We start from the raw sequence: 15,090 nt of genomic DNA, 5'->3' as shown, positions 1-15,090 counted from the left end.
CCTCCTGTGATACCATGCTGAGGCTGCACCATTGTCTCTGAAACCTTTCTCCCACTTTTGGTTGGAGCAGTTGCCAGGATTAGTGAGACACCAGGCGTCCTATGTAGTTAGGTTGTTGGTGGCACTGATCTTTTCAGAACCCGTTGAACGTTAGGTCTGGGTGCCACACGGACCTATTTTGACCCGTACGATGCCAAAGTCGGCATTATTTTCCTGTGGGACCAGTGCTATCCACAGACCTCAGGGAGTTCTTGCAAGATCAGCACATGCACAGTTCACTGTTGTCCCTGCAGTCCTAAAGCTATTGCCTAGTAGCTGAATGCTGCTGAAGTATCAGTCACTGCAACACCATACCATTGTGTCCGCTGCTTTCCTGTGTCTGTCAGTCTCCAGGTACCCCTCTGCTGTTGTTCTGTCCTCTCCTATTTCCTGGAATGTGTCCTCTCTGCTTCATCCTAATTATTAAATGTTTTCCCGTCTATGTAAACGTGTCCTTACCCTATTCCACCATCTTTATTCTCCTGATATCCTTACTCTAATATTATTGCTCACCTAACAAAATGCTGAGTTCATAGTTGATATACAATAGGTAATCAAAGAATAAAATATTTGAATAAACATTTCAAATAAAATGTCTGTGAAATATCAAGATGGGGATTTCCCACGTGTGGTTTTGGCTCCAAAAGAGCAATCTGGACCAGAGATGTTAATTTTGAATCTAATTGCATGTTAGTGGTAATGAAAGCTGTAAGATTTCCCAGGGATAGAAGAAAAAAGAGGACAACAGCTTTGGGACATCTTTCTTAAGTGAACTCGGGAGTTACGGAATGAGCTGAAGAAAGCTGAACTCAAATGTACTGTCTACACACTACAGATTTTCTGCAGAAATTCCAATTCTGTTAATCTTCCCTTTGGACTAAGAGATTTCACAATAAAATATTTGGCTCAGAAATATGTTATAGTATCTACAAAGAAACCAAATTAGAATCTAATTCCAGCAATTAGTTTGTTACTTATAATTGTTTAATAATACTTGGTACTAATCATTTTGTAATAATTAATAGCAAGCTTGACTTATTACCAAAAAATACAAGGAGGAATTAGTTGTATTTTAAAAGGGGTTAATATAAGCAGCAACTATACTTTTCCTGATGTATAATCTTCTAGTACTATGCTTCTAAAATGTGCATAAATGTAAATTACATGTTGAATTTTTTTAGCCTGAAAATACTTTACTCATAATCTGTCAGAATGGATATGTTCTTGAAGCTCCGTGTCCAATCCTAAAGGAAGAAGAGGATGATCATGATGTAGCTTCCTATGAAATCAAAGACATGCACCTTAAGTGTTTCCATTACTCAAGTGTTAAATCTAAGATTCTGGTATGGAATATTCTTGATTCTTCTTTCCTATTTTTTTCTTTCTTCAGAATATCCTTTTTAAGTGCTAGGGGAGTACAAAAAAATGAAGTGTAGACCCCAACCCTAAGGAGTTTATAACCTAATAAAAAGGAAATAACTGGATTAAAATGTAGTAATAGATTATAAAATAGGAAAAAAAGGAATGTTGGGGTTTAGAGGAAAGAATAAATTACTCTAATGGAGAGGTGAGAGGATGTCAATGATAACAACTTGAAAATGGCATTTAGTACTTAAACATTGGGAAAATTTTTGAGAAGAGCAAATGGGGAGAATAACAAACATCAGGAGAATGTCCAAGGGAAGACTGAGTGGAGTTTTGGTGTTGCCAGGAAATAATCAGTGGTGAAATGGAAGAGTCTAATTTGGGGAGGGATGTGACAGTGATCTATGTCATGGAGCATTGAGCTCCTGAAAGCCAGCCACATCATTTCAGTTGAGACCACTGGGATCCATATTGAGCTTTTGAGGAGGGGATTGCTGGGTTGAGATCATGTAAATTACGAAGGTCATTCTGAGAAGTAAAGAGAATGAAGAGAAGAGATGGGAAGCCAAGGTACGTTTTCTAATGTTCAGTTGATAGATGAATAGGCCCTAAGTCAGTATTACTAAAGCTGGAAGCACCTCTCCTTGTAGGCCATTTCTGTCTACCTAGTTTATGGGTTGACAGTGACAGGCTGCAGGAGAAACTGTCTTTAGTGTCTCTCTTCGGAAAAGGATGACTAAATAATTTCTACAAAACCAGGGTTTGTGGGGGATAAACTAGAAATGAAACATCCCAGTGATTTTAAAGTTTTAATGTTACAGACATACATACAAACTGATAGTAATTTTGAATGTTATTTGTTGTATCAGAACTGTGAGTTTTCTAGAATTCCGTCTTCCTTCTACTTTCTTTGTCTTCCCCTGTAAGCTATGTGGTTTTTAGTTATGTTTCTATTTAATGTATCTTTTAAAAGAGACTAATAGAAATAGAAAAAAGAAAGAAGAAAAAGGAATTAAAGGAACAAGAAAGGGAAGAAAGGAAGAAGCTAAGAGAAGAAATGGGAGAAAATGGAGGGAAAGAAGTAGAGGAGCTAGAGGAGGAAGAGGAAGAGGAACCATTACCTGAAATCTTTATGCCACCAACCCCTTCTCCCATCCTGTGTGGATTTTACTCTGGGCCAGAGAAATTCTGGATTTCTTTGGTAAGTAATACTGTAATAATTCTTACCTCTGACCTATTTCAGCATACTTTATAGTCATGATTGATCATCATATTCTTACATACATTCATAATGTTCAGGCTTCACTTATTGACTTCAATCGAACTTGAGAATTTGAGGAATGAATATGTTTCAGCTTTGTAAAAAATCGTCTTAGCATGTATAATCTGTTGTATCTGTTATCTGTGACAGTAGTACATATTCTCCAGTAAGGTCAAGGAAGAGAATGACCAAACATGGAAGGGTAAGAGGCTTTGGGGTTTTCTGGTGAAGTCTTGTTTTTCACCTGTGAAATAGTAGCTCACCTGGCAGCACCATCCAGTGGACTCTGCTTACATCTCATGTCTACCGATGTGTGGTAATATGGAAGTGTAAGAAGATGAGTGCTCTTAGGTGATGTCAGCTAAGGAAGGAAGAAGGGAAAGATGAATATTAGGAAGACCTATACCAGGGAGTGTTACCATGTTATGGGAATAAACTCTCTTATTATAGTTTTCCTAATCTCATCATAAAACATTTTATCAAGCAAGATTTCCTTCATTAAAGGTGTGGCAATTTTTGACACCATCTACCAAAGAAGGCAAAAGTGTATGTGAAATATCATTATTCACCCATAACTGGTTGCAGATCTTTGGCAAGACTAGGCAAGGAGTGATGGGAGTTGAATCTTTCCTTCTTCAGCTGTGCCTAGAAATACATATTTTTGTAGTCACTTCAAAGAAATGCAGCAGCAAGAAGGATGGAAAGTAGTTTTGGTGACACTGTAGGACTCCATTTTAGTGCTAAAACCTTTATCTTCCTTCTGTGTTGTACGAAGCAATTCTTTGTGTGTGTGTGTGTGTGTGTGTGTGTATGAGGATTTATTTTGGATTTTTTTACTTCAGAATGCATAGATTTGTACACATGCATGCACCTGTGCATGCTTCAATGAGGTAATTTAATCATTGTCAGGTTATTATCACTGAAATTGTATCAAACTATGGAGAGTGTAATGTTAATGTTTAGCTTTCAGCATAATTGTAGGTTATTCTTCCTATTAAAGGAATGTTATGGCATATAATAAGCATTCCATGAGTACCTGTTGGATTAACAATAAATCGATATTTTTTTCACTAACACATATTTCCCGATTTAAATCAAAATATCTATTACATATTGCAAACACCTGGCTTAGTGCATATGTTGTGATATTTTATACACTTAACTTTTGTTATGAACGTAAGTAATTTCTGTGTGATATAGTAAATTACATCATTATTATACTACTGTAAAAAGAAAGTGGTAAAAACAGTCTTTGACAATAGTCAAATAAAATCCTTAATTTAAAGACCACTGAATGTTGAATAAAGAACACATTTTTAAAATTCTTACAGTATATGATAGTCTTAGGAGTACCATAGAAAGAATAATCTTTGAAATTTAATTCAATGAGGTTAGTATGACTAGCTGTTTGAAGGTTTCTACATAATTCTAAATTGGTTTTTGACACATTTGTTTTTAAATATCACACAGAAATTCAGAGGGAGTTTGATATATTACACTACGCTAAAAACTAGAAAAATAATCTCTTCATTAGGGAGCTGGCACCCATAGTGTAGTGGGCTAAGCCTCTACCTATGGCACCAGCATCCTTTCTGTGTACTGATTCATGTCCCAGCTGCTCTGCTTGTATGAAGCAATTCTTTTTTTTTTAATTAATTTATTTATTTTATTATAGTATGGCAATCTTTACATTGTTAATTATGGTAAAATGGTACAAGGGCTATGGGAAAGTGGGTAAGACCACCATTTCCCTATTGTTTCCTTCATATATCCGAGGTAAAGGGAATATTGAGGGAGAAGTCCCACCCAGTCTCCCACCCACCCCAGGTCCCAGATGTAGGGCACGCTCTGAGATCCTTGCTCAAGTGGTTCTGATAGTTCACCAGTCATAAATCACTGCCAATCTCACCATTCCAGGTACGATGAGGCTGTTGCAGAGTCTACTGATTGACATAGTCCATCATAGAGTCTCCCCTTGTCCAGTATTTCGCTGCCAACATATAGCTAAGGCAGTTGATTGACCTACTCTATCTTCCATCTTTTCTTGGTTAATGTTCTGATTCCTCCATTTCGATTGAGGGGATCCCCAAAGAAACTTTGAAGTGTTGCCAGACCAGATTCCTATATGTATTAGCAAGCACAGTGCCTGCCACAGTCCATCACCCCTATCATCTGGTGATTGCAACTGCTGGGTTGGTTCTTTTTTCAGCCCCGACCTCCACCGGAACCAATGAGTGTTGCAGTCCATCCTGGCTCTGCCCATCACATACTCAGCCCTCACCTAAACCAGTGGGAGCTGCGGCCCAGTCAGCGCGACCCACAATAACCCCCACCAGGCCCGCCCCTGTCCTGGTTTGCCTGTATGTGTAGCAGAGTAGTCCAGTTTGCCCCATATCCCATCTGGTTCTTATATGTGTCTCAGGGCTTAGTTCCATCTAACCAGCTCAGCTATCTAGCCCTCACGAATGTTGTTGAGTGCCTCTCTGTCTAGCCACCTCAGTCCCCATCCTAGTTATTTAGTGCCCTCCCATGGAGTGGTATCCCAAGAGGGAGGAGCCCACTATTTCCCTCCCAGGTCTCTCTCATTCCCAGATTATGCACTCTCCAGGTGGCTCTGTGGTTAGACTTGACAGTATTAGCCCCTAGTACCTGCTACAGGTAAGACCCGACAGCTCTCACCCACTCGAATTGTAGATTGCACCAGTAGGAATAGTCCGCCCATCCTGGCTCTTCCCTGACGCTGTCCACATGAGGCGCACAGGTGCTGTAGCCCTGCCTATTCTGATCTGTCCCCATCCCAGCTCACGCTCTCCAGTGGGAGCAGCTGTCCAGCAAGGGAACCACCCCTTATTCCCCTGCCGGCTCTGCCTCTCCCTTCCTGGTTCTCACGTGTGCTGGTTGGGTGCAGCGGTCCCATCTGGCACAGGCCATTTTGCCTTGGCATTCTGACTCAGCCTGGTCCGCCCCCAACCCATGCCAAATGTATGCCAGTGGGACGTTTTCTATAACCTCTTCTGGGTTGTTTCCTTCCATGCATCCTGTGCTTATTTGTAGGGTCAGTGTCCTGTCAGAGGAGCTGCTCAGGTTCCTCCATCAGAGCCCCCCTCCCCCCCGCGTCAGGTTTCGCGCATACAAGCGGGTCCATGGGCCAGCAGCACTGATTTCACCTCCTGTCCCAGCAGGAGCAGCGGCCTTTCTTATTTATTTATTTATTTATTTATTTATTTATTTATTTATTTATTTATTATTTTGCATTATGTGACAGTTTCATAGGCTCTGGGAATCCCCCACCCCTCCCCTCCCCCCTGGTGGATTCCTCCACCTTGATGAAGTATTACAGTTCAAATTCAATCAAGATTCTTTCCTTGCAAACATATACCAAGCATAGAGTCCAGCTACTTATTGTCCAGATGGGTTGAACAGTTTCTTGGGGAGACCATTTCTGGTCCGAAGTTAGAGCTGGTAGAATATCATCCCAGTCAATTAAGAGTCCCAATATAACATTAACAGCAATTTGCAATATTATGGAATTGACATGGTTTTGAGTAACCAGTATGTTAAAAAAATAAAATAAAATAAAAAAGCAATACCTAAAACCGCAGCTTTTGGAAGAACCACTTGTTTTTGCCAGTCTTGTACCTCTGCTCAAACTTTATCTTGGCCTCCTGCAGGGCGTTGCATTTCAGAGCAGGGTCTCTGAAGACATCCTTGTTCACCACAGTTTTGTCCAAGGGGATATCCACGGAGTACCTGGTGGGCATGAGGTGGTTGTAGTTATAAGCCTTCATAAACGACTTGATCTTGGAGCGTTTGGTGATCATCTTCCTGCCCGTGGTGGCTGTCACTTTGCAGGGGTAGCGGTTGATGCCTCAACCGGCCACCAGCACGTGGCTGTAGGGGCGGTCCTAGGTGCCATTGTCGATGTTCTTCACGATCAAGGCTTTGCGTCCCCAGTAGCGTCCGGGCAGGAGCAGCACCACCTTCCCGGGTTTCATGAACTTGCCCATTTCGACGGCAGCCACTAGGGCCTACAGCAAAGAAGCTCCATTCATCTTAAAATAAATTCTTTTCTTGGTTTCTAAAGTGTTAATACTCACACAGACACTCCTCCTGGCTTGTCATTTATGGAACAAGCTTTAATGCTGAAAGCTACTCTTTTATGTGAATGTGATTCAATTCAGTCCCACAAATCTAAATATTACTTATCTGCCAGTGCACCTCAAGTATTTATCTGCAGCACGGACCTCTCACCTCATATTCCAGACTTGAATTCCTATCTGACAACTATACTTGGCACCTCAAAATTAGTATGTCCAAAAACATAACTTAGTTGTCCAAAATTCTGATAGTTATAACAATTATTTCCATTCCCTTTTGACACCTTTCTTTTAACGGTATATAACAAAAAACATAAACGTCTTTTTAAAAAATCCTATAGGTGTTTGTCTTTTAAAATAGGTCTTATTTATTATCATTGAGTATAATTCCTGAAAATTTTTGTTTAAGTCTACCATCTCACTAAGCATTTATATTTGTTACGTTGTATCTCTGTTCTTTTTTTCCTTTTATATCTTTTGGATGGTTAGGAAGCTTTCACTCCAATTTTCTTACCTTGGTAGGGTGTTAGTTTTTTTCCGCAGGTAGTTCAAAAGATCATATATTCATTTGAATTAATGAAAATGAAAGGAAAGAAAAGTTTAGAATAATGTGTGTATCCTTCCCAGCCCCAGTCTTATTTTATTTATGTATTCATTTTATTTCAGAAAATAATTTACAATTTCTTTGTCAATGTATTTTGTAGTTATTTCTCTTGTTATTGATTATCTTTGGAATTGCACTTTTGACTGAAAATTATTCTCTGATATTTTCTTTAGTGTAGATTTGCTAATGACAAACTCAGTGTTTTGCTTTTTCATTTTTGCGGGGGGGGGGGAGTGTTTGTCTTATTTTGCTTTTATGCTGGAGTTCTCCTGCCCCCACCAACTTGGATGATACCTTGTCAGACAAGTCTTTGCCTTCAATTCAACCAGTTATATAGTATTCTTGTTTTTAGTTTTGCTTTGTGAAAACTGTTATACCTCTTTTCTTGGTTAATTTTCAGATTTTATCTTGTAGATTGTATTTTCTTCATAGTTATCTTTGGTTCACAGCCATTTTTGATTTTCAGTATGTCATTATTCAGTTCTCTGAAAATTCTCACCGTTTTCTCCCACAGGTATCTCTGATTTATCTTTCCACTTTCTGCTTCTGGAATTCCAGTTTTACGCCTATTAACACCTTCTCACATTATCCCATATGTATTTCCACAATTTTTTCTCCTCTTCACACTTTCACTTATTTTTTTCTGATCTCTATTGCACTGTCTTAACTCTGTGTTGTTAATGTTTGCTTTTCAAGCTTTTTTTGGTAATAAAAGGTTACAAAATTCACCTTAACTATTTTTAAGTGTACAGTTTAGGGGTAATAAACACATTCAGTGTTGTATAGCTATTACCACGATTGTTCTCTGTAACACCCCTAATCTGATGACACTGAAACGCTCTAGCCTTACTACAATAATTCTATATTCTCTCTTCCCTCACCTCTAACAACCATCAATTTGCTTCTATCTCTGATTTTTGCCTACTTTCCCATGGATGTGAAAACATAAGCTATTTGTCTCCTTGTAGGTATTTGTTTTACTTAGTAGAATGTCCTTAGGTCTCACCCATGCTTCAGTGTATATCAGGATATCTTTACATTTAAGACTGACCAATCCTCTGTGTTAAGTGTCTACCACATTTTGCTTATTTGCACAGCCATTACTGGGCCGTCAAATCAATTATACCGTTTGGCTGTTGCCAGCAGTGCTGCTAGGACTGTGGTAGCTACAGAATCTCTTTGAGACGTTGCTTTCGCATTGTTTGAGTGTATACCCACATATGGAATTGCTAGATTCCATGATAATTCATATGTTGCTTTTTTCTTAGAAATTTCTTTTTTTTTTTTTTAAAGATTTTATTATTATTGGAAAGCCGGATATACAGAGAGGAGGAGAGACAGAGAGGAAGATCTTCCATCCGATGTTTCACTCCCCAAGTGAGCTGCAACGGGCCAGTACGCGCCAATCCGAGGCCGGGAACCTGGAACCTCTTCCAGGTCTCCCATGTGGGTGCAGTGTCCCAAAGCTTTGGGCCGTCCTTGACTGCTTTCCCAGGCCACAAGCAGGGAGCTGGATGGGAAGTGGAGCTGCCGGGATTAGAACCGGCGCCCATATGGGATCCCGGGGCTTTCAAGGTGAGGACTTTAGCCACTAGGCCATGCCGCCGGGCCCAGAAATTTCAATAATGTTTGCTGTGATAGTCATATCATTTTACCTTCTCAACAAATGTTCAGGAGTTCTAATTTCTCCTCACTGTTGCCTATACTTGTTAATTTTTTGCCATTGTTTTTCTTTCATATTCTCCCTTCCTGTGCTCTCCTCTCACAATTTTCCTACGCATTATCACAATAGTATAGTTGTTTAATAAGTTACAAGATTAACGTTCTGCTATTTCAGTTCATCATGGCATTGTAGATACAAAGATAGAAAATTTAATATCATATTGCCAAGGCCGTTTCACTGGGATTATTCCTTTTATTCAGGAGTGGCGCTGCATACTACAATGTATCTTTACTTTCCAATATGGTAGTCTCCATTGTACAGTTCAACAATGAGAATATATATACACACATACACACACATGCACACACATACATGCTTACCTATATTCTGTATTTTCCATGAATTTCACCTTATAAAGAACGTATGATATTTGATCTTTTGGGGGTTGGCTTACTTCACTGAGCATAATGGTCTTCAGTTGGGACCATTTTATTGCAAACGGTGGAGTTTCACTCTTTTCAGTGGCTGAGTAGTATTCCATAGAGTAGATGTACCACTGTTTCTTTATCCACTCCTCTTTTGATGGGCGTGTCGGGGTTGTTTCCATGTCTTCACTATTGTGGATTGTGCTGCTGTAAATATAGGGTTGCAGGTTGCTTTCTCATATACAGATTTACTTCCTTTCGGCATATTCCCAGGAGTGGGATAACTAGGTCATATGGTAGATCAATTTCAGTTGTCTTAGCACTCTCCATATTTATAGGCTTTCTTCATTCTTTTGATTTTTTGCAAAAGAGTAATATTTAAGAAATACTGCTTGTGTTTGAGAAATACTGTTTAATAACTATTGCTCAGAAATTCTGCTTAATCCGGTCTGCTCTTAGAGCTCATTGTAGCTTTTAATTTCAATTATTAAGTTCTTTAGCTCCATGATTTCTTTTTTTTTTTTTTTTAATTGGAAAGCCGGATGTACAGAGAGGAGGAGAGACAGAGAGAAAGATCTTCTGTTTGATGGTTCACTCCCCAAGTGGCCACAATGGCTGGTGCTGAGCCAATCCGAAGCCGGGAACCAGGAACCTCTTCCAGGTCTCCCACACGGGTGCAGGGTCCCAAAGCATTGGGCCATCCTCTGCTGCTTTCCCAGGCCAGAAGCAGGGAGCTGGATGGGAAGTGGAGCTGCGGGGATTAGAACCGGTGCCCATATGGGATCCCAGGGCTTTCAAGGTGAGGACTTTAGCCGCTAGGCCATGCCGCCGGGCCCCACGATTTCTTTTTGATTCTTAATGATTTGTCTCTGCTGATTTTTTTTTATAATTTGATTGAATTTACTGTTCTCATATAAATCTAAGTTTTCTTTAAAATCAGTGTCTTATCTCTTTGTCAGATAGTCTGTTCCCTGTCGTTGGAATCTGTTGCAAGAGAGTTATTGTGTTCCTTTGGCAGCACCAAATTGCCTTGTGTTTTCATGCTTCCTGTAACATTTGTGTATTTGACAGAGGAGTTGCTCCTACCAATTTTATAGTGTGATTTTTTTTTATATAGAAGACTCTCCTGCTCATGTGCTTTAGGGTATTGATTTCATAGGCTGTTATGTTTGGTTTCAGGTTTATAATTGAAGGTTGTGTTCATGTAGCATGATAATATCTCCAGGTATTAAGCGGTATAAGCTGCAGAGGTTGCGGGATTGTACCAGCAGCTGGGGAGCACTTTTCTTAGGTGGAAGAGGTTTGCTGACGTGGGGTATCTGGCTGTAATTGTTCAGCACTTGTCACTTCCCACAGATCACAGTGGGCCAAGATTGCTGTGGCAGACCCATGTAGGTGAGGTGTAGCTGATATATCAGAAATGTAGAATATTTTCATTTTTGTATGAGATGGAACCACCACACTGGGCCCAAGTGGGTGTGGTCAGTATGCTTGTTAGTGAACTGGGGCACATATCAGCATCTAAGGGCTATGTGACAGGGTAACTTCCAAGTAAAAATAAAGTTTCAAGTGAATATGTATCAATATCTATAACTTTGTATATATTTACATATAAATGGATGGTAGGGATACTTTATGAAAACAGTAAAATCTATAAAAAATTAAAGAAATCATAAAATGTACATTTTAAGGCATCTATTTGATGTTTATAAAATTTGGAATAATGAAATATTATCAAATTTGTTATATCCAAATACTGCATTCCATGTTATTTACCTATTTTTCCAGGGCGGCTATGACTCGGGTTTTCTATATCACTGTCAATTCCCCCCGTATGATAAAGACAGTGATTTCAAAGAACAGAAAGATGAACCTTTTGATTTCCGTTTTATTGATGATGCCGAAGATAATCCCATCCAAGTCATCACTTTCAGGTAAACAAGATTTCAAAAAGCTTTTTAAAAAAAATGTGGTCCAGCAGTGTTGGTGTTTTAGTCTGTCATAGATATTGTAATCTTTAAAAGATGCATCCAGTGTGGGACGGGCTCGGCTAGGTTTCAACCCCAACTGAGCCATATATGGGATATATGTGCGTATGGACGAGCCGTGGCTGGGCTGAAACTCTCAACAGCAGGAACCAGAATGGGTTGAAGAGCGGTGCTGGCCGAAGGACCTGCTGGTATGCGTGAAGCCTGACACCAGGAAGGGGTCGGATGGAGGAATATGAACAGTTCCTCTGACAGGACACTGACCCTACAAATAAACGCAGGAAGCAAGGAGGTAAACAACCCAGAAGAGGCTTTGGAATGTGACCCACTGGCACACATTTGGCTCGGGTTGGGGGCAGACCAGGCTGAGTCAGTTCACGTCATCCACTGGCAAGTCCAAGCGCTGGAACTGTGTGGGGGCCTGGCCAGGTTTGGTTGCGATAAAAAAACAGTACAAAACACAAAATGCCAAGGCGAAATGGCCTGTGCCAGTAGGGAATGCAGCACCCAACCAGCACACCTCCCACTGGTTTAGGTGAGGGACGAGTGTGATGGGCAGAGCCTGGGAGAGCTGCAATACTCATTGGTTCCAATGGAGGTCGGGGCTCAGAATAGATCCAACCCACGGGTTACAACCACCAGCTGATCGGAGTGATGGACTGTGGCGGGCACTGTGCGTACTAGTAGTACATGTAGGAGCCTGGACTGGGAATGCCTCAAAGTTTCTTTGGGGATTCCCCTGAAAAAAATGGAGGAATCAAAACATTAACCAAGAAAAGATGGAAGATGGAGTAGATCAATCAACCACCTCAGCTATATGCTTCCAGCGGAAAACTGGACAAGGGGAAACTCTAAGATAGACTATGTCAATCAGTGGACTCTGCACCAGTCTCATCGTACCTGGACTGTTGCTGATGATATGTTGGAGCTTCTAATTGATAGAGGTGATGCTCTGCTGGCTCTGCCTTCAAACCTGAGAGGGCCTCCCTAAGAAGCCGTTGAACTTGACAGTGGGATGCTGGACTCTGTATGGTGTGAGCTTGTAATTAGGGAATCCCAATGGAACCTGAGCTGTGGTTATGCATCATGGTGAAGGAATTCACCATGGGGGAAGGGTTTGGGGTGAAGGGGGGAGAATCCCAGTACCTATGAAATTGTGTCATGTAATACAATGTAATTAATGAATAATAAAAAAAAGATGCATTCAGATGAAGGGGTACTCAAACAATATTTAGGCAAATCTGTGAAATAAATTAATGAAATCAAAAGTAATCCTGAAATTATGTTTAAATCCATCCCATCAAGTATTTTTTCAGGTAATGAGGGATTAGGATGAAAGTAATTCTGGAGAAACTTCAAACTGACTTATCCTCAATCCTTTTGTAGTAGTTTGCTCAGGCTTCCAGTGCAAAATACCACAGCCTGGCTGACTTACACAATGGAAATTTACATTCCAGTTCTGGAGGCTACAGCTCTGATAGCAAACTGTCAGCAACTCTGGTTTTTCTTGAGATCTCTCTTTGGCTTGCAATTTGTGGTGTCCTTGTCTGGTATTTCCTATGTGCATGGTGTCCTTGGTGCCTCTGTCTGTGTCCTAATCTTCAATTCCTGTAAGGATGCCAGTAATACTGGATTATGTGCCTTAGGGTTCCCTTTTAAGTTAATGACTCCTTGAAAGAGCCTATTTCACAATAGAATGACATGCTGCATGCTAGGTGCTAGGGATTTGGACTTCAGCACAAATATTGGGTATGCAACTCAGTCCTTAACGTTTTTGTTATTAAAGATTTAACAGCTTGTCAGTTAACTGAATATTAAACACAACCTTTAGATTTATAGGAAGAATTTACTTGCTTTTTGTTTTATAGCATTAACAAAACTATGATGTTTTGTGGTATGAGAAATGGAGCAGTTCGAGTTTATGTCTTAAGTGAAAATGACACTTCGTTGACCAGTTTGGTGGACTATTGGCACTTCAACATGCATGACAATAATTATGGATGCATTACAAGCATTTCTACCAGTTTTGATGACCGTTTCTTGGTGACTGCTGGAACAGATAGCAATATCTTTGTTTTTGATGTTTTTTCTGAATTTGTATTAAAAAAAGGCCTCAAAGCCAAAGTGCCGTCTCCCAGGGTATGTAAGTAACCAACCAAACCAATTAACTAACAGCCAAAATGACAACTGCAAACTTCATCTTAGAATAGTAATGTCAGATTTTCTCGTGTTCTTTAAAAATTGAAAACTATTTAGATGCTTTCATCTTTTAGTCTAATCTTCCATTAATATTTTTATTTCCTAATGTTTATCACATATTAAAGGTGTTGATTTCCCCTTGTTATTAAAGATATGTTGTTCCCCAAGGAAAAAAACATACATCAATTTTTCTTTGTCAATAAATTTCCTTTTTCATGTTTTTAATTTCATGTAAAGGCAACAGATTTCATATATTTCATATATAGTTTCAATTAATACTTCGCATCCTACCCTCCATCTATTCCAAGCTCCCACTCTCCCTCTTTACTTTTTTATTTTGTAATTTTTCAATGAAATATTTTTAATTTAGAATCAGAGTTTAATTCTCCATTAAATACAGAATTCAGGTGGTAAGTAGAAAAACTATTGTCAATGAATTTCTCCAATTTTCTATGACAAGATACACTTTTTCAGTGTATTTTGCTTTTCATTTATTCACTCGTTAATTGGAGAAATAAGTGTAGATAGGCTGGATGGAGAACATACCTTTTCAGAGAAGATGTAAAAATGCTGTTCTTAGAATGTGAGTATGTGAGTCATGAGCAAAGATTCAGTATAGGGCTGGGTGTTAGGCACAATGTGATAAGCTTCCACTCAGGACATCTACATTTGATATTGGAGTTCTGATCAGAGTCCAGGCTCTGCCAAGCTCCCCACCCAGCCTGATGTTGAAGCATATGGGAGGCAACGGATGCTGACCCAAGTGCTTAGCTTCCCAGCATCCATGTGTGAGACCCTGGCTTTGGCTAGCCCATTCCTGCCCACTGCTGGCCTTTAGGAAGTGAAGCAGCTGATGGAAGATTGTACCCCCAAATCCTCTCAAATAAATGCCTTTTTAAAAAAGAGATTTATTTATACATTATTTTATTCTTTGCATCATGGCATACCTCTATCACTTTCCCAGACTCATTAGCAGGGAACTGGATTGGAGGTAGAACCACCGGGAATCAAATAGATGCCCGTATGGGATGCTGGCTTAGTAAGCAGCAGCTTTACCTGCGAGGACACAGCAGTGCCGAGATAGCATACTTTTAAGTGATTTACTTCGGATTTTCTTCTAAACTGATTGTCTTTGTAAAGGAAGATTTCTGTTTCTGACTTCATCTTTCTCACCCAAGAAGGGGGTTATATCACTCTGAATTTTCCACTTTGTCTTCTTTTTGATAAGGTCATATAGAATTTTTACTTAAATTAAAAATACATTTATGTATTTTGAAATCTTTGTGGGGTATCCATGAGATATTTTTGGGAACTATGCATATAGTAAAATGTTATGATCAAAAGCATTTAAAATAAATAATATGGAAATTCTGTGTTTGCATTTTGTGTTAATCGTACATACTAGTAATTTACCCTTTAAGGCAATATTATGATGTTATCGATATCCTA

General features: G+C 39.6%; 1 protein-coding gene and 1 pseudogene across 6 annotated transcripts in view; one reads left to right on the top strand and one right to left on the bottom strand.

Annotated features, from left to right (window-relative positions):
* Nucleotides 1-15,090, top strand: part of CFAP44 (cilia and flagella associated protein 44) — a 112,420-nt gene that overhangs the window by 44,438 nt on the left and 52,892 nt on the right. For 5 of the 6 annotated variants that reach the window (XM_058661894.1, XM_058661895.1, XM_058661896.1 and 2 more), the window contains exons 16-19: nt 1,221-1,382; nt 2,378-2,605; nt 11,243-11,388; nt 13,311-13,581. In XM_058661894.1, coding sequence (XP_058517877.1) covers nt 1,221-1,382; nt 2,378-2,605; nt 11,243-11,388; nt 13,311-13,581 — 807 coding nt within the window. The remainder of the gene's footprint in view (nt 1-1,220; nt 1,383-2,377; nt 2,606-11,242; nt 11,389-13,310; nt 13,582-15,090) is intronic. The other variant, XM_058661898.1, reaches the window with a different exon arrangement.
* LOC101519091 (large ribosomal subunit protein eL27-like) lies at nt 6,250-6,701 on the bottom strand (annotated as a pseudogene).

This window comes from Ochotona princeps, chromosome 3 (assembly GCF_030435755.1).
Source record: "Ochotona princeps isolate mOchPri1 chromosome 3, mOchPri1.hap1, whole genome shotgun sequence".
Taxonomy (NCBI): domain Eukaryota; kingdom Metazoa; phylum Chordata; class Mammalia; order Lagomorpha; family Ochotonidae; genus Ochotona; species Ochotona princeps.
The sequence above is the reverse complement of the archived record's forward strand: the minus strand, read 5'-3'. Positions and strand labels throughout refer to the sequence as shown.